Consider the following 19,975-nt stretch of genomic DNA (forward strand, 5'->3'; position numbering starts at 1 on the left):
AGTGCTGATACTGTGACAGACTCTGAGGATTTTTGAAGTTGGACTATGATATGCCCACAAGCCTGTGGGGGTCAGGGAGCAGAATGTGATGCTTTGAATGAAAAACAGCCCCCATAGGCACATAGGGAGTGGCACTATTAGGTGTGACCTTGGAGTAAGTGTGGCTTTGTTGTAGGAGATATATTACTGGGGGTTAGGCTTTGAGGTCTCAGATACTCAAACCAGGCCCAATGTTGCTGCTCTCTTCCTGCTACCTCTCCACACCATGTCTACTTGTATGCTGCCATGCTTCCTGCCATGAGGATAATGAACTAAACCTCTGAACTGTAAGAGAGCCCCAGCTAAATGTTTGCTTATAAGAGCTGCTGTGGTCGTGGTGTCTCTTCACAGCAGTAGAAACCCTAAGACAATAAGTGTTTTGCTCACATGTATGTCTGTGTACTATGTGCATGCCTGTACCCACAGAAGCCAGAAGAGTGTGTTGGATCCCCTGAAACTAGAATTACAGGAAGATTTGAGCCATGATGTTGGTTCTGGGAATTGAACCTGGGTCCTCTAGAAGAAAAGCCACTGCTCTCTTAACTGATAAGCCATCTCTCTAGCCCCAAATACCTACAATTTAATGGCATTGCCTGTAATATATTCTTGAGTTCTGGGTGCCTAATCATTCAATATTACTCAAGAATAATAATCAGCCATGCTGAGTCCTTGTGGATGATGTCTGTACACAAGCCCCTATATCTGCCTGGATTTAAAGGTAGACAAGAGTGTTCTCTTGCTTCTGTCAGCCAGGCCCAGGTTAATCCCAGAACTCAAGAGGCAAAGGCTGGAGTATCATGGGTTTAAGGCTAGCCTGGGTTACATAAAGAGTGGTGGGATTTAGCATACAGTTTAGGTTCTGGCATAGTGCCATCACAGGTCAATGTCCAAAACTTCCTTATGACAAACTTTACAGATTTGCCCTTGGGCAACCTGGCTAAAAAAAATTCAAAAAAGAATATACTGTATTGTTAGGCTTTTAAAAAAAGATTATTTTAATGCTCAGATAGAATCTCACATTACAGTCTGGTTTGGTTTCAAATTTACAATCTTCCTGCTTCTGCCTCCCAAGAATTGGGTTTACAGGTACTTGCCAGTGTAGCCCACTGGAGTACTGACTTACTAATGCAGCTTTTCTACGTTTTCACATCAATCTAAGAATTTGTAATAGTAGGTGTGTGTGTGTGGGGGAAGTGACCTTTAAAAAGATCAAGTTTTAAGTTTCTTTTAGAATTATCATATATATTCTTTTAGAATTATCATATATATTCTTTTAGAATTATCATATATATATGATACACACACACACACACACACACACACACACACACACACACACACACACGGTATAATTCTCAATCTAAGGAAAGTCAGGTTTGCAAGAAACAGTTTACAGTTTTTGTTATTTATTAAACGTCACAATATTATTTATTAAGTGGTACGGTTTACCATGCGAGAGAGGCCACGAGGCACAACAAAATCGAATAGAGGAGTTTATTAAGGGGAGGGAATAGAAAGGGTGTGCATAGGCCTATGGAATGACCGTGCAGGAAGAGAGAGAAGGAATAGGTGGAACCCGCTTTTATAGGTTCCCCCCCCATATGCGCATATGGGCTTACATAGCTATGCCATGCATGCACATAGATTACGTGATCACGGATTACATAGGACGTAAGGCCCTGGGATGACTAAGCATCTTGCCTGGCTACTGGACAGTGCATGTGTGGTCATGTAGCTGGGGGAGTGGCTAGGAATTCTAACAGTTTTCCATTGCTCTACCAGACCTCATCTTTAAGCTCCCATTTCAAAAGGGGTGGTAAATGCTCAATCGTGGTCTGTATGGCTGAGACTGCATCAAGAGAGAGGGCTTACGCCGCATCTGGGTGTCAAGGACAGGAGATGAAACATTAAATTCTGGCCTTCTTGAGACTTTTAGTACATCTTTCTACAAAAGCATCTACTCTCTAGCTGCTCCTGAGTTCATCCTGGGTTATGGTCAAGGCTCCTTATGTGGTGTCTCCCTAACACCTTGGGTACCTTTAGGGAAGTGGGAATTGTGTTGAATCCTCCTGAACCTCAATGGTTCTTTATAAGTTTGCACACTGTCCAATATGGTAGCTACCTGCCAGTTACAGCTATTTATATTTGTAGTAATTGCAATGAAATAATACTAAAACTTGAACTACTCTACTATTAACCAGGTTTCAAGTGCCTGGATAGTCTCAAGTAGTTTATGGGTATCTACTGGATAGGTAGGTGAAGAATATTTGTTCATCACTGAAAGTTTGATTGGACTGTGTTGTTTTAAAGTTTTAGTAGGTTGGCCTAGATACATGGCTCAATTTGGCCTGGTCCTTTATTTTCTAAGGAGTTTGTACATCGTTAGGCTTCTAATAGGAAAAAGTTGTATCTCTCAGCTCTCCCAGGTAGAAACCACCATTTCAGTTAGCTTTCCCAGAATATGGTGATAATAAATACTGTTGTTAGGGATTTATTGACATGTAGGCTCTTACTACATTTTCTCCAACTTTCTTTCTCTTCCAGCCCAGGATATCTATTTTCATCTAACTGAAAATAGGTTTTGCTGTTATCATACCAGCACTGTCCTCTAGCAATACAGGGCAGGGCACATATGGAAAGACATTTTGGGACTTGGGCTGCGTTTAGTGGTAGTGCTTGGCTAGTACATGCAAGGCCCTGGATTCAATCCCCAGTACTGCAAAACAAAAACAAAATAATCAAAAATACTTACATTGTTTTTATAGCATCCAGAATAAAAAAAGTAAAGGAACAGGTGAAATTACTTGTAATGTTTAACTCAGTATATCCAAAACATGATAATGTCAAAGTGTAATCAATGTAAAATAGTGAATAAGGTATATATTATGTTCTCTTATATACAGTGATTCTCTGCAAACACTGCATATTTTATACTTACAACACAAATCAATTTGGATTAGTCACACTGTGTTTAGGTCACTTGTGACTAGAGGCTATTGAGTGATGCAATGCAACTTTCCACCTAGATTCTATTCCATTATTCTCCAAGGCTAGGTTTTGGATCTCAAGGCTGTGAGGATCCTGTTTTTCTACATTCTCTTCTATTTTTTCCCTGAAACAATGAGCAAAGGCCAGCTTAGAAGGAGTGGAGATGTAATGCGAAGGTCAGCTGGGGGTGAGATGTTGAAGAATGCCACAGTGTAAAAGGAAATACTTTGAAAAATTATAAAAACCATTGGTCAAAATTTTAAAAGCATTAGTTTGCCATAGTGAGATTTTAGTTATAAAAATTGTTATAGGACAGTTGGGATTATGTATTTTGGGTATGGCTTTACAATAATTCCATCAGTAGTTATAAACTGCAGTAATATTTTTGTGTACAGCACAACTGCTATGGTAACTGGAAAAAACAAATGCAAATATCTGTAGTGTTGTTATCTAGAATAAAATTTATTCTAAAGACTAAGGCACAAATCCCATTAGTAGTTAAATCCTGCAATAATACTGCTAACAATTTTACCGTAAAAACTGTAAAACCCAAATATAAGAATTTTGTCACCAGGAAAGATAACAATAAAGCAAGCCTATGGCTGCATTCCCTAACTGAGAAATCTTCATTTGGGGGGCTTCTGACGAAAACAGCTGGTCCATCGAAAATAATTTGGTCCTTTTCTAAACCTTCTATCACAAAGAAGATTTAAGATTTGTGGGTGGTGTTTCCCATCTATTGCATTTTATGCTTGATGGTACTTAACAGGCAAAATTTAATTTTTAAGAAGTATTGACTCTAGAGTTCAGTAAAACTAAAATTTTGCAGCCAGCAACCCAAGGTCTATTGTGATGCAAATCAAGCTTGGACAGAGCTGAAGATAAATCAAGGCCCCCTAAACAGGGGCCTAGGGAAGGGGCAGCAGAAACATGGCAGGGACCCTGGAAGGAGGAGCAGTCATCAGAGTGTACTTGGTGACAGGCAGGGGACATGGAGCCTCTAGGAAAAAAGTAACTTGTAGCTTTGCCAAAAGATTCCAGCTAATAGGCATGAAGGGTGGTCATGAGGATTGAAGGGAAGTAAATACTAAGTAATTATCATAAAGTCACAAATTCACCAAGATTATTGGTATGCATTTGTATCCACTGAGTTAATGTGAGAATAATAATGTCAAATGTACTTACTGTCTGTGAGCCCTTAGCTTTTCAGGCAGAGACGTGTCATACCACGTAGTTATTGCTCAGGTATTCTTGAAAATGTTTTGCTTTTTTTCTTGTTTAAGTTTGCTATTAAACATAACAATATACACTATTAATTACCACTTGACTACTTACTTTGTGACAGGTACTTTATGTTCATATAGTTCATCTTTTCAATATCCCATAAAGGTGGGTATGTTTCCTGGTTTTACAGGCTGGGAAATTCCATCTCAGAGAGGTTAGGAAATTTTTCTTGCATGCACACTGAAGATCTCTCTCTCTGAAAATTCTTTGAGAATAGAAACTGTAACTTTGATGTACTATTAATAGTATTTAATGTGATCGATATTTAGTTGGTACTTAATTATAGGCTAAGCAGACCAAACCTTAGAATAGTCTGCATTTAAAGTTCCCCAATCAATTTAGTCGCTAGACAGGTGATTTTTAAAAGTATTGTGGGGCAAAGTTGCTGCTCCTAGCAGTTGTCAGCAGACAGCCCCGCGCACTTGAGCTCTCCGGCAGAACATCAGGGATCACTCTTAACTTCTTCCCTTGGTCTGCAGACATTTTAACTCTTTCCATAGCTACCTTGGTGGCTAGAAAGAAACGTAAGTTTACATTCAAGAAAAATACTCGGCGGGGTATAGTGGCACACACCTTTAATCCTAGCACTTGGGAAACAGAGACAGCCAGATCTCTGTGAGTTGGAGGCCACCCTAGTCTACATAAAGAGTTCCAGGTCAGTTGGGCTACATAGAAAGACCCTGTCTCAAAATTAACAACAACAACAACAAAACAAAACACTACTGGTCTCTTGAATCTTTCTACAACTTGAGGAAGATCCTTATAGATCTACCTATCCTTCCTTCCTTCCTTTTCCCTCCCTTTCCCATTGCTCTTTAGATAATTTCTTTACAATAAAGTGCCCCCTTTGAGGAAGGGAAAGAATATTAAAAGAACCCAGAGTGACTACATTAGAATATTTGAGAATCTATGATAGAGTAGTAAATAAAGTACAAAAATCTGATTATCAAGTGAGTTCTTGAAGGATAGTTTAGATGAACATAGTTTAACCATTTCTAAAACTATCCATTAAAAAGGTCTATACACATAATATCTATTAGTGAAGCAGAATATATTAGTATCTGAGATCCTACTGACTGTAGGAAGCAACTTAGAAGCAACAGCTGAGAACCTGGAAGTGCATATACAATAAGAACACATCATTTTGGTTATTTTACATTCTAGAATTAAGACATAACAAGTGATAACTATACCACTTCTTATAAAGCACACATTTTTTTTTTTTTTTTGGATATTATTAGATCGCTTTCTTTTCCTGAAAGTGAAAGCAGAAGTCGGTAGTGGGTTCAAGGCTCCTGTCTTCCCATCTCTCCTGAATGTACACTTCCTAACTTTTCTCTTGATCCCCATTCTATACAGATGATCTCACATCAGCCTACTTTCCCCTCCGTCAAATCCTTCCCAGGACCCCAATAACGTCCGAGTCACTTTTAAAATCTGCCTCCCACTTTAATAAGATTAGGAACGAGCCTGGAAACACTTGCCCGTTCTCGTGCTCTCATCTCCAATTTGCTCATCCTTTGCTGAGCGTTTTGCTTTTTTGACCGTTCCTTCTTCCTTCTCAGTCCTCTCCCCCATCCCTTCCTCGCTCTCTCCTTTCTGTTTTTCTCTACCTGCCCTCTCCTGTGTCCCGTCTCTCCTTCTCCCACGGAGCCACATTCCTAGCCTCCTTCTCAGTTTCTTAATCTTACATTACTGTTTATCACCCAAAGCTATAATTTTATTCTTAGTTCTTTATATCAGAGGTCTGTGAAACATCTAAGACTGAAAGTAAATCTTTGTGTTTTGGGATAGGGTATTTTCTGCCCCTTGAGAAAGTGTCTATAACTTTCACATCCTCAAAAGGGATCTTAGAGCTAGGCAGTGCTTCACACCTGCGATCACAGGGATGCACACCTGAGATCCCAGAAGTCTCAGCACCCTGAAGGTTGAAGCAGGAAGATCATGAGTTCGGGGCTAACCTCTGGATGTATAGCCAGACACTATCTAAACAAAACAAACAAAAATCCGTTTGGGCTGGCGCACTCCTATAATCCCAGCACTCAGGAGGCACAGCAGAGGCAGAAGGGTCATAGTTCAAGGCCAGCCCTGGGCTACAACAGAGTTCCAGGCCATCCTGAGCTGCCAGAGACTTTACTCAATAGGACTAAACACCACTCCTCTCCCTTGCCTTTAACCACCCTTTTAACATAGTCAACCACTCCCAAATCCACCCACAGCTCATACCGGAGGGATAATGAGACCGCAAACGAACACGGGAATGCAAGATTCAAAGAAATGCTGAGAATGAGAACAAGAAGAAACTGTACTGTAAACATTTTATGTCCAGCTCAGCTTAATGAATCTTACTGTGGACGGCCTTGAACCCGGGGCGGGGGCCTGCAAGGTCAAGGAAAAACTGGGAAAGAATAGAGTGAAATAAGGGCTGTGTGTGCAAAATCGCTGGCTGCTAGAGACACAGGAGAGGAGCGCCCAGGTCCTGGGTGGGGATGGGAGAGAAGAGGAGAAAAAACACAGCACCTCGGGGTCCCTGGCCGCCGCTAGAACCAGACCAAGCTCCGTTCCTACAGCTGGAGCCAGAAACCCCGCCCGGCAGCCACGGCGCCTTTGACGGACAGCCACCTTCCTCTATCGCTCTCCAGTTCACTATAAACACTCCTTACTCCTCCTGCTGCCCTCTCTCAACCATTCAAGGGAATGGGCGGGATCGTCCTTCGTGATTTCCATTTTATTTATTTATTTTTTTTAAGAAAAGGAGGGTAGACCCGGCGGGTTCCACCTCAAGAAAAAACACCCCGCGGGCTAGGGGTGGAGCCCGGGTGACGGGCACGAGGATCTGCCAATGAAGAGCCCCTCCAGCCCTAAGGCCCGCCCTCCAGGGAGGCGGGGCCCGCTCAGCTTCAGCCAATGGCGGCGGCGCGGACAGAGGTTGAGCCGCTGTGGGTAGGGTTAGTGTGAGAGGTGCGGCGGGGGAGGTAATGATGGTGGTGGCGGCCGAGGAAGGCGGGGGAGGGGGCTCTGGGCGCTGAGCCGCGGCTGAGGCAGGGCTGGCTCGGGGGGCGGGGGACGGGGGACGGTCGCAGGGCGCTGCGCCGGGAGGGGGCGGGCGTCGTCCACCCGGGAGGCTGCAGACCCCGGCTCCCGCGAGCGCCGCGCCGGGCTTCGCTGTTCCACGCGGCTCCAGCGGGGATGGAGGACTCGGTGGCAGCGGCTGCTGCGGCGGCGACGGAGGAGCGGCTCTGAGGAGGGGACAGCGGGATTAGAGGTGTGAGGAGGGCTTAGAGTGGGCGAGCGGAGGGGCCGGGGCTCGGGGACCGGGCTGGGGGTCCACCGGCAGCGTCTGGGTGACAGGGACGGCGGCTGGCAACGCCTGTCTCTGCGGAGAGAGGCAGGGGTCTGCACTCGGTGCGTGAGGAGACGAGGCTTGGGCCGGCTGCTCCTGATGGGGGAGGGAGGCACCGCACCCCGCACTGCCCGCTGGCCCGGCTGGCCATTGCTTCAAGCCCAGGCACGAGTTTCCATTCCCCTCCTCCTGGCAGCCAAGGTGAAGGGGAAGCAGAGTGGCCGGGAGCTGGGACCTTGCCCTCCCTCTGCCGCGAGGTTTCCCTCCACTCTAGTTCTCCATCCATTTCCCTCTCCTACTGAGCCAGCGTTTCTCCCTGCACCCCAGTTTGTTCTAAGCACATATTCTGAGACTCGAGGCTGTTAATTGTCGGCTGAGAAATAAAGTTTATTTAAAAATACTCCACTCCTCCCTCTGACTGGTGGTGGACATTAATCAGCATCCCCGACTTTCCCGCCCTGTTCTCCCTTCCGTGATGCTAGGCAGGGAAGGCAGGGCCCGGCTGGGCTGGCAGCTCCCGATTGTTGGTGCTGACAGCCTGGTGTATCTGCCTGTCTTCGGTGGGATTTGTCATTTCTTCCTCGGTATCTTGCATCCTTGATGTTACTGGCTTTGGAGGCCGGTGTTTTGTTTCATTGTTTGAGACACATACAGATAGCAGAGGCTGTTGCAGTCTTATCTAACACTTCTTAGGCTTCTGTCCTCATGCTCTCTCTTTTTGTCTGTGTTTTGCTTTTCAGTTCTCCAGCACACACGTCATAGAGGTGGAGTGGTGATGTCTCCATGAGGGAAGCTCCTCTCACTCACCGTGTCATGTCTATCAACGGTTCCCGACTGGACCACTCATCTAAGATAGGATTTACCCTGTGAAACAGGGAGAAGACTTATGGACTCCAAGCATCGTTTCAAGTCCTAGCTTTTTTCTGTTTTGAAAGTACAGACATATATGCAAAGCTCTTGTGCTTCGGACCCTCTGCTTTATTAAGGCTGCTGTGTTGCTAATCCAGAACGGTTCCAGTCTCCTGGCCCATCACCATGGCTTCAGTTTGGAAGAGACTGCAGCGAGTGGGAAAACATGCGTCCAAGTTCCAGTTTGTGGCCTCCTACCAGGAGCTGATGGTTGAATGTACAAAGAAATGGTAAGATGGGGTGGGGTAGAGGTTGATGACTTGTGCCAAAACACGCTGTTGCTTGAACGTTGGGTCTCTTGGTAGCAGATTTACCTTTCAGTGATACACAAATATTTAGAAGCTAGGCAGGGAGCAGATGACTCTAACAAGTACTGTGTGCGTGCTGTTGCTGCTGGTGCTGTCCCTGTGGATTTTAGTTACTCTATTTCAGAGTATCTCAGAGGACTACAGCTGAGAACACACCTGAGGACCGAAGTTTGAGTCCTAGGGTCGTTTATCTTCAGTGTAAGAATAGCTTTAGTCTTATAACTTTAAATGAAGATGGTTATGCGCATGCTTTAATCTAACATATGTATCTTAATATAGAAGTTTATATTGTATAGGCTGGTGGTTTTATTTTGTTCTTATTTTTCGTTTATATTTAGAGGATTTTTTTTCAGTATTTGAATAATGGAATGCCAGTCTACACAACCTTAGAAATTCTTTTGTGAAATGCTTAGTCAGGCAACTGTATTTTCTTTCTAATTGCCTAATGGGATACATTTCTTGGCAGGATTTAAGGAAGCAATTAGTAGCAGTGGTCTATGATTTGCCTTTTTCCATTTGAGCAAAGTAAATTTAGTGCTTTCTTTTACTGCTGTGAATGATAAGAAACAAGAATTCTTACTTAGTGAGGGGAAAAAAGTTAATCTTAAGCAAATGGTCCTTTGAGTTTTGATTTATTATAGCTATTAAGCACTATTACCACAAAATAAGTCCATTTCATCAAGGACTGTAATCTCATGTTGGTAATAAGCTCTCTTTCTAACACCCTTTTCTTTGCTAAAGAAAATAGCTTGCTTCATCCTTGCCTTCTTAGTTTTATCTTGAGTTCGTTAGGACATCATTTTAAAATCAGTTCAAGAAATATATGCAATGTCTAGCATATATTTAGAGACAGATGGCATCCTCCCTGCCCTCAAGGAGCGTACAGGGCAGAGTAAGACATTGATATAAGTAAACTCGATGTGATAGATACAGGAATGCAAATATATATGTTTTAGGGTTTCCACCCAGTTGGCCAAACTAAGGATGTTACTTCTCTGTAATTCAGTTCCCAAAGATTAAATCACTTAATTCTGTAACATGATTAGAACAGTAGCAGGGACATAGTAAGTGCCCATTAAATATCAGTGTTATCTATAGAGTTCACAGAGTAGGAAACAAGAATAATACTAGTAAGGGTAAGGGGTGGTGTCTTCAGTTGCTTTCCTGGGATCCAAGCTGAGTTTTATTATTTTTCAGTTAATTTTTTTTTTTTTTTGCATTTTTTTTTTATTAGGGTAGTCTGGCCAGCCAGTACGCCTTAGGGATCGTCTCTCTCAACCTCCCCAGTAATAGACTCACAGACAGTATGCCACTGCGGCTGCTTTTGTGCTGGGGAGTGAGTTCAGGTTCTCACGCTTGCGCCATCTCTCCAGCTGCAGGCTGAATCTCAGAGAAGCATAGTAACTGTTCAGCCAGCAGAGAGGAAGGAGCGAAGAACATTAGAAATTCTCTGTGTTTAGACAACCTATAGCCGGATGCATGCTGGGAATTCAAGTAGTAAGGTTTGATATCATGAGGCTTTAAGTGTAGCATGAGGCCCGGGTGGACTGGTACACACCTACCTGTAATTATAGCTTAGGCTGAGGCAGGAGGATATCGAGTTTGAGGCCAGTTTGGGATATAAATTCCAACCCTGAGGGGATTATAGTGTGATAGGGCATTTGAAAGCCTGGAAAGACTCAAATCATAGACAGTCATACGTTCGTATAAATAGCTTGGGTCTTAGAGCGTCAGTGACGGGGTCACTGGAAGTTTTGAGATGGAGAAACGTTTTGGTTTGTAATTAGGAAATTACCAGGACTGTGGTGTGGAATACGGATCCTAGATGAGAGGGTGGGTGACGGAGGCAGTGATGTCGGGGTAGCTGTTGAGCAGGTGAGGTGGAAAAGGAGTGAGGAGGACTCGCCAGTGCAGAGGGCGTGGAGAGAATCGATGGGACTTGATGGCCATTTCAGTTGAGGAACAGGGAAGAGTGGTGAAAGGGTTAGATTGGCACCAGGCTTCTGCCCGTAAAGGCTGGGTCTCTACTAACAAGGAGGGTGGTCCTGATGCATCCGATTCTTAACTTGGTAGTATCCTGGGAACAGCTACCGTGAATCTAATTTGAATCACTGTCAGACCAGGCTGGCTTCAAACTCACAGAGATTCCTCAGCCTCTGCCCGCTAGTTCTAGGATTATAGGTGTGAGCCCCCATACTTGACTTGAATCTCATTTCTTTTTGTTGTTTTCTTTATTGTAAGTAGCTTTCCCCCATACTCTATGTTCTGTTCATGGTTTCCCCTCCCTCTACTCCTTCCAGTTCCTCCTGTCTGGATTCACACCCTTTCTAGCTCTCCTTAGAAAACCAGCTGATGAGATAAAACAGTACAAACAAACGGAAGGAAGAGAGCCCGAGAAAAGGCACAGGAAACAGAGAGGCAGAAACACGCAGACACACACTCGTTCGAACATTCAGGATTCCCATAAAAATACAAAGTCGGAAGCCATAATATATACGCAAAACCTGAAGAGTAAAAAAAACAAAAAAATTGATAAAAATAAATAAAATGAAAGTCAAAATGACAACTAAAGAAAAAAAAAAGCCCTGATATGACATGAGACAGGAACCTCCAAAGATGCTGTTGTTTTCTGTTGCCCATCTACCGTTGAGCTTACAGCCCCTTCGGAGTAGTCTGTTTCCCCAGTGAGACTCCTTTGGAGAGGAAGTTTTCCATTTGCAAGTGGTTGTCTACTGGAGACATCTTCTGGGTTAGGGATGGGGGCATTTGCACATTTATCCTCTCAGCTCTAGGACCATCTGTGGTGCAGACCTCTGCAGGCCCTGTGCGTCCTGCCTTAAGTTTAACTGAACTTAGTCCTGCTGTGTTTCACAGGCCTTATTTCCTTGTTTTCCTCCCCCTGGCTTTTGCACTCTGCTTCCTCTTCAGCTGGGTTCCCTGAGCCCTGAGGGGAGGAATTTGATGGAGACATCTTCTTTACTACGGTTGAGTATTCCATAGGTCTCTCATATTGTCTTGTTGAGGTCTCTATATTTGTTCCTGACTGCTACAGGAGGAAGCTTTTCTGAGGATGGCTGAGCAAGGCACTGGTCTATGAGTACAGCAGAATGTTGTTAGAAGTCATTTTATTGCTACTCTGCTTTAGGAGACTGGTAGTGTTTGGCTGTCCCTTAGGTCCCTGGCCATTTAGTCTCAGGTTCTTGGTACCCAAGCAGTGTTGAGTACGGGTTCCATCTCCTGGAGTGGGCCTTAAATCAGATATTGGTTGGTTACTCCAACAAGCTTTGTGCCACCATTGCACTAGAGGACACGATTGTAGATCAAGGGCTTGTAGCTGGGTTGGTGTTTAAGTTACTCTTGTGTTAGTGTGCAAAATACCTTCTGATACCAAGAATTCTAGCTGTTAGGGGTGAAGACTCTAGGTCCAGCTCCACTTCTCTGTTCAGTGAGTTGTGTAGATGTTGTTTTCATCAGTAGGGCCTTGCCTTCCGTCAGTGGAGAGTTTGGGGTTCCCATGAATCTCATCTCTTAACTGCATGGAATATTCATGTTCTTTTTCAGTTAAAAGAAAATGAGTTTCTTGCTGGTTTCGGTGGTACACACCTAGAGTCTTAGGACTTGAAAGGTTGAGGCAGGAAGATGAGTTCAGGGCAGCCTCTATTACAGAGCCAACTGGAGGTCAGTATGGGGCTTACATGACACCCTGTTTCAAACAAACAAACAAACAAAAAACAAACAAACAAACAAAATCATTTCTTGTGGGTCATGGTGGCTTGCACCTGTAATCTGGTCACCAGGGAAGCTGCAACAGGAAGGTCACCCTGAAGTTAAGGCCATCTTGTTCTAGAGGAGTGAGAACCTTTCTTTAAATATTAACCTCTACTGAAAAAGAAAAAGAAATCAGTTTCTTCCTCATAATCTGTAGTAGCATCCTTTATGTTCTAAGCTTGGGCAGCATTTAAGCCATTGTTAACACATCTTAAGGCAAATGCCCTAGTGAAAATCCGGCTATATTAGTTGAGTAGATAGCTTGATTACGGTTAGTTATGGTCATTAAGGGTCTAGCCTTCAAATCAGTCTATGATTACATGTGGACTTTATACTAGAGGCATTTGAATGCTCTGTAATTTTCAGATGTACAGTACCATACTGTGAAATCTCTCTTGCTTTCATTTAAAAATATGGCTCAGTGGCTGGGAGATGGCTCAGTGGCTGGGAGTACTTGCCACTGGTGCTGCAGAGGATGCTGGTTTGGTCCCCAGCACCCACATGGAACTCACAGCCAGCTGTAACTTCAGCTCCAGGGGATCCATTGCCTTCTGACCCTCATATGCACCAGATACACAGGTGGTGTACAGACATGCAGGCAAGCATTCATGCACATAAAGTAACAAAAAACTAAATGTTTAGTAAAAATATAGTTGAAAACTAACAAGGTGATAGTGCCCGTGGAATAACATATCTATTTGCTAATAGGAATTTTATTTGTAAGTGGATCCTTAAGTAGAACTTTAAAGTATTTTCATTATGTAAAAATTGATTGTAATCATTTTTAGTTAACATTCCTTTTGCCTTACTTTTCTTAGAGTCCTTGTGAAAATACAAATCAGGCCCAATTTCTAAACTCATATCCTTTAGTAAGTAGTCTTCTTTTTTTTTTTTTCATTCTCATTTAAATACTTGCCAGAACTCAAATTATTTTATGTGTGTACTGAATTTAAAATCTGTTTAAAGCATATAAAAATAGACTTGAACATACTGTGAGAACATTTTTATTAGCCACGTTTACCTTTTATTTACTATTTATTCATTTATTTATTTTTTGCAGTGTAGGGATTAAACTCTGGTCCTTGTGCATGATAAACAAGTGCTCTCTACCATTCAGCTGTATTACTTTTATAATTTTGGATATTTGGAGCTATGGAAGAAGAAAGTAGAGAACGGAAATTTGGAGATGCAGATCAAATAAAAGCAAGTGGCATGAAAAAAAGTCCCAGAATCAACTAGCCTGGGCTTAGGGGCTCACAGAGACTGAGCCGACGACACCCAGGAAGCCTGCCTGGGACTGACCTGGGCACTCTGTGTGTGACAGTTGTGTAGCCTGGTCCTCTTGTGGGACTCCCAACAGCAGGAACAGGCGCTGCCTCCAACTCTTTTACAGGCTTTGGGGACCCTACTCTTCATACTGGGTCACCTTACCCAGCTTTAATACATGGGGAGGTGCGTAGTTTAACTACAACTTGATATGCCATGTTTTGTTGATACTCATGGAAGACCTTCCCCTTCCTAAACAGAAACAGAGGAGAGGTAGATTGGGGAGTTGGAACAGAGGGAGGTTGGGGGAAGGAGTGGCAGGGGAGGAGATAGAGGAAACTCAGACCAGGATGTAAAATAAATACATTTATTTATTTAAAAAAGCAACTGGCATGAAAGATGAATTATAGCTGTAGAGAGGAAAAGAAGAAAAGTATGGTGTAAATTAAAGAAAGAATAAACTGTGCAAAGAAAAATGATATTCCATTAGGACTTTGTGGGGTGGTGATCTGTGTATGTAGGTGCCATTGCTTTTTAGAACCTTGCTACTTAAAAATCTTCCCGAGACTCAGGCATTTGCAATACCCAAGAACCAGAGCCACCAAATTACAATCACATTTTAACAAAATCCATGGTATATACAATTTAAGGAACGGTATTTTAAGATCAATACTTTCAGGACCATTCTTGACTCTAAGGTAAAGTACATGAAAAATAAACTGTCTTCTGCAAGTATTTGCAAATCACTGGAATGAAGGTAGTAAGTGGGATGGGCTTCAGGAAAGGCACGATGTGTTGATGGAAGAGGTTAATGGGAATGTAGGGTGCACTTTCTAAAGGAGGATGTAGTATTTCTGTGACTAAGGAGTGGAGAAGCATTTCCTGTGTTCTCTGGTCCTGCCCACAGGGTATGTACCTGACAGAGGAGGATGAGTGTAAAATGAGCCCATCTGTTTTGCAGGTCTAGTCCACAAGCAGATGCAGGACTTCACCCTTGACCAGACTGGATTCTGTAGAGCAAAGTTCTGGGCTTTCTGTTCTCCCAACTTCCTTTCTCTTTATTGACCTTTGAAAGTGCTGGGCCTTTGCTCTGACTTGTGATCAGCTGGTCTCAACAGGGTCCAGACTCTGAGAGTGTAGTGGACTGCTACTGGGACTTAGGTCAGGAACTGAAAACAGAAGGACTTCCATTTGTCTGAGAGAACAGTCTCCCTGCCTTCTCCTTGCCACACCTTGATTGCCACAGAGGCAGTGGTGAGTTTGGAGATGGGGGGGTCTGCCCTCTTTCATTGTGGCCCTGGGTCATTCAGTTATTAATCTTGGTTTAGGTGATGAACCTCTTGGCAAGACTGGCCACTGGAAATGAGTTTGAAAGCAGGGACTCTGCTGTCATTTTCCTCTTACTTCCTGTTGTGTTCTTTAGCTGTCTGCACACCTGTGGATTTCTGAAAGGCACCGTCACTATATGAGTTCTTATGTATGGCTACACAGGTGCTTAAGGAAACTGTTTAAAGTTGGCAGAGTATAGATAGGGTGTTAATTTATCTAGGTTGAAGAATTAAATTCTGGTGAGAGCTCTTTAATATCTGACATGAACTATTATATGTGAACACATACTTTGTGTATATTTCTCTCCATCATCTCTATATGTGAACAACATTTTATCTATGGGTTTATAGTTCGTCTAATTCTTACTTTGGAGGACCAAAGAGTAATCAAAAGCTGTTCTCTAGAGTCCTAGAGTCAAACATTTATTGTTCTTTGTTTTCAATGTCATATACAAATTCATTTTCTTGTTTTTTATAAATATGACTGATTAAAATGTTCTTTTTGTGTATATATGTACGAATGCATGATTGTGTATGTGTGCACATGTACATGTGGATGTGTATGCACATGTGTGAGCGTTCCTGAGGAGGCTGGTGGTTTTATGAGAACGGGTCTATCACTAAGCCCCAAGCTCACAAAACAGACTAGCTGGCCATGGAGCACGGGGATTATATTATCTCCATCCCTCTCCCCTGTCCCAGGGCTAGAGTTACAGATGTGCTCTGCATCTGTTCCAGGGCTAGAGTTACAGATGTGCTCCACATCTATCCCAGTGCTAGAGTTACAGATGTGCCCCCACACCTGTCCCAGGGCTAGAGTTACAGATGTGCCCCCACACCTGTCCCAGGGCTAGAGTTACAGATGTGCCCCTACATCTGTCCCAGGGCTAGAATTACAGATGTGCCCCACACCTGCCCCAGGGCTAGAGTTATATCCCAGTGCTAGAGTTACAGATGTGCCCCTACATCTGTCCCAGGGCTAGAATTACAGATGTGCCCCCACACCTGCCCCAGTGCTAGAGTTACATACAGATGTGCCCCAATCTGCCCCATTCCTAGAGTTACAGATGTGCCCCCACACCTGTCCCAGTGCTAGCTAGAGTTACCGATGTACTCCACACCTGTCCCAGGGCTAGAGTTACAGTTGTGCCCCATACCTGTCCCAGTGCTAGTGTTGCAGATGTTCTTCACACCTGTCACAAGATTAGAGTTACAGATGTGCCCCCACACCTGTTCCAGAGCTAGAGTTACAAATGTGCCCCCCACACCTGCCCCAGGGCTAGAGTTACAGATGTGTCCTCCACACCTGCCCCAGGGCTAGAGTTACAGATGTGCCATCACACTTGGCTTTTTTATGGGGGTGTTAAGGGCGGAAACTCAGGTTAACGTTCTTGCATGGTAGGCATGTTACTGAGCCATCTCCCTATCCTCTAAAATGTGTATTCTTTGTGGTGTGTGTGTGTGTGTGTGTGTGTGTGTGTGTGTGTGTGTGTGTGCATAGGTACATGGATGGAGGCCCAAGGTCAAACTCGATTATAATTATTGTTCTTCAGGTGTTATCCACCTTGTTTTTGTTGCTGTTTTTTGAGACAGGTCTCTCACTTTGCCTGGAACTTGTGGATTAGACTAGACTGGCTGGCCATTGAGCCCTAGGGAACCATCTGTCCCTGCCTTCCCAGATCTGGGATTACAAGTGTACATTCCACATCTGGCTTTTTTATGTGGGTTTTGAGGACTGAACTCAGGTTCACATGCTTGTATGATAGTCACTTTAACAGCTGAGCTGTCTCCCTAGCCCTATCATTTCCATTTTAAATATGTAATGAAATTACATGGTTCAAAATTCAAGAAGTAGGAAAAGATATATGTATGTCCTTGAAAGTAACTCTTCAGTTGCTCCAGTATTTCACACATCTTTACAACCCTTTTCACCTTAGGACTTGAAAAATAAAAACTAGTTCTTCTCACTGTTTAAGTTTGATACTGCTCTGACAACAGTTTAGTTTTCTCATTGGACACAGAAGGCTAAACATACTTTAAGTATTAAGTTTCATTTATAAAAGCCAAATTATATCAAGGAGTATTTGTTTCAGGCCGACTTCTCTGGGTGGCTCAAGTGGGCATTTCTGTATTGACTAATAGAGTGATACAGTTTTACAGGAACCTGATGTAAAGACCTTTTGAGATAAGTTTGGAAAAGAAAAACAAATTAATTGGAATTGTGTGATGCAGTTTTGGGGCACCTGGAAAGGTCTGTCTGGAGAATTGTGAACAGTGATAAAAGGGGCAGGTGTGAGAGCCTTGTTAAAAAGTGTGGTGTGAAACCATTGGAAGATTGGGAGATTTAATCTGCTTTACATTTTCAAAATATTGTCTTGAATACTTTGCAGAATACACTCTGCCATCAGTAAACGTAGAAGCTGGAATGTCACTTTGAAAGCTACAGTAGGCCATATGGTGTAATGGTGGTGAGAAATGGCTCAAGGACGCAGGCTCTACCTCTCCCCAACTCTCTCCCACAGCCCTCCTCTTCCTCTCTGTCTCCACCCCTTTTGTTCTGTTAATTACAAACTGTTTGGCCTATTGCTCAGGCTTACTACTAACTAGCTCCTACTATTTAAATTAACCCATTTCTGTTAATCTATGTATTATCATGTGCCTCATGGCTTTACCTTTGTTCTAATACATCTTGCTCCTTTGGTGACTGACTGAAGTCTGCTTCTGACTCTGCCCTTCTCCTGTATCTCTGCTTAGATTTCCCACCTAGCCCTAACCTGCCTTGCTATAGGCCAAAGCAGCTTCTTTATTAACCAATGGTAATAAAACGTGTGTGTGTGTGTGTGTGTGTGTGTGTGTGTGTGTGTGTGTGTGTGTGTGGTCTGTTTATGTCCCAGGCTGGCCTCAAACCTGTGATCTTCCTGCTCTTTGGCATTTCTTTTTTTTTTTTCCTCTTTGGCATTTCTTGTCCCCCCTTTTTTTTCTAATTTTTTTTATTTTATTGTTTGACAGTTTTATATATACTTGTGTGTGTTTTGATCAAATCTATCCCATTCCCCCCTCTTCCAATTCCTTCCCTATCCACCCACCACTTTTCTCTCCCAACTTCATGTGCTCTTTGTTTTTAAAACCCATTGAGTACACTTAGTGTGGCCTGTGTGTGCATGGATGTAGGCCCATCTATTGGAGCCTCTCAGGCACTGAATACCCGAAGAAAACTGTCTTTCTCGCTCTCCTAGCAGCATTGGCAGTAATGCATTGGACAGGGATAAGACTTCGTGAGCCTTTTCCTGGGGTTTTGATTGGCTTGATCTTGTGCAGATCTTACGCAGGAACCACAGCCACTGTGAATTAGTGTGTGTAGCAGCTCTATCGTGTCCAGTGCTGTAATGTTTTTCTGTAGATATCTACTACCTATGGCTCTTACAGTGTTTCTACCCCCTCTTCTGTGATGATCCCTGAGCTGTGTGTGTGTGTGTGTGTGTGTGTGTGTGTGTGTGTGTGTATGTGTGTGTGTTTGATGTAGATGTCCCATGTAGAGCTAAGCACACTACAGTCTATTGTTCTCTGCATTTTGACTAGTTGTGGGTTTTTGTATTAATCATCATCTCCTGCAAAAAGCAGCTTCTCTTTTGAGACCTGAGAGATGCACTGATCTATGAGCAGGAAAATAACTTAGTGATCAGTTTACTGCTATGTTAATTTAGCAGCATATGATAGCTAGTCTTAGTAGAGAACCTGGAGAGGGAAACTCAGTTAAAGAGTTGCCTCTATCGGATTGGCCCGTGGCTATGCCATAGGCCTTTTTTCTTAGTTGCTCACTGATGTTGGAGGGCCCAGCCCACTGTGGGCGGTCACAGCCTTAGGCAGGCGGGCCTGGGCTGTATAGGAAGGGTAGCTAAATGTGAGTCTGGAGCAAGGCCGTAAGCTGATGATTTCTGCTTTAGTTCCTTCTTTCAGATTCTTGCCTGGAGTTCCTGTCTTGGCTTTCCTCAATGATGGGCTATAACCTGTAAGCCAAATTTCTATCTTCATTGAGTTACTTTTGGTCAGTGTTTTATCACAGCAACAGAAAGCAAACCAGAACACAGAGTCATGGTATTAGGCTCCCTAGGGCCTCTGACCTAGTCAGCCACAGGTTTTAGTTCCAGTCAGTGAACCAGGCGTGGGTTCTGTTTTGTGGCATTGGCCTTTAAATGCCATCAGGAAGTGACTGCTTATTCCCATATCATTTGAGTCATTTTTGTACTAGTGGACGTGTCTTGCCAGGCCATTCATTATTGTAGCTTGTGGTTCACAGCCGGGGCCAAGACCATTGAATGGTTTCATCTTGGTGTCATGCTTAGACCTCTCTAATGCTATGAAAGCTAGCCAGGTCAGTACCGGTTGATTCCTCCGTGTCCTGTGACTCAAGTATGTAGTACTGTTCTAGGAGGTAATGAGGAGCAATGGTAAAGGCCTGTATTTATTTATTTATTTTGGTGGCTCTATGGAGAAATGGCTGTTTGTGTAAACACATGCCCAAACCCACCACTGCCATCATACTAGAGTAAGGTGTAAATTACTCTTTTTACACACAGTGAAATACTTTTGTTTAAGTGCAGAATTCAGTGAGTCTAACACATGATATGCTAGTGCAGCTTGGAATAAATATGTAGAAAGTATAGTGGCTAGAACATGCTGGTAGGCTGAGCAAGTGAGTGTGGTAGGTGAGCGGCGACTGTAGAGGAATGGAGCACATGAGG

General features: G+C 43.4%; 1 protein-coding gene across 9 annotated transcripts in view; it reads left to right on the forward strand.

Annotated features, from left to right (window-relative positions):
- Window positions 1–7,395: 7,395 nt before the first annotated feature.
- The window catches only part of Ehbp1 (EH domain binding protein 1), a 288,954-nt gene continuing 276,374 nt past the window's right edge, over window positions 7,396–19,975 (forward strand). For 6 of the 9 annotated variants that reach the window (XM_052734710.1, XM_052734712.1, XM_052734716.1 and 3 more), the window contains exons 1-2: window positions 7,397–7,576; window positions 8,395–8,793. In XM_052734710.1, the coding sequence (XP_052590670.1) occupies window positions 8,690–8,793 (104 nt within the window). In that variant the 5' untranslated portion in view covers window positions 7,397–7,576; window positions 8,395–8,689. Of the gene's footprint in view, window positions 7,577–8,394; window positions 8,794–19,975 lie in introns of all 9 variants that reach the window. The other 3 variants (XM_052734711.1, XM_052734717.1, XM_052734718.1) reach the window with 1 other exon arrangement.

This window comes from Peromyscus californicus, unplaced genomic scaffold, assembly GCF_007827085.1.
Source record: "Peromyscus californicus insignis strain IS unplaced genomic scaffold, ASM782708v3 Scaffold_13__1_contigs__length_99412109, whole genome shotgun sequence".
Lineage (NCBI taxonomy): Eukaryota > Metazoa > Chordata > Mammalia > Rodentia > Cricetidae > Peromyscus > Peromyscus californicus.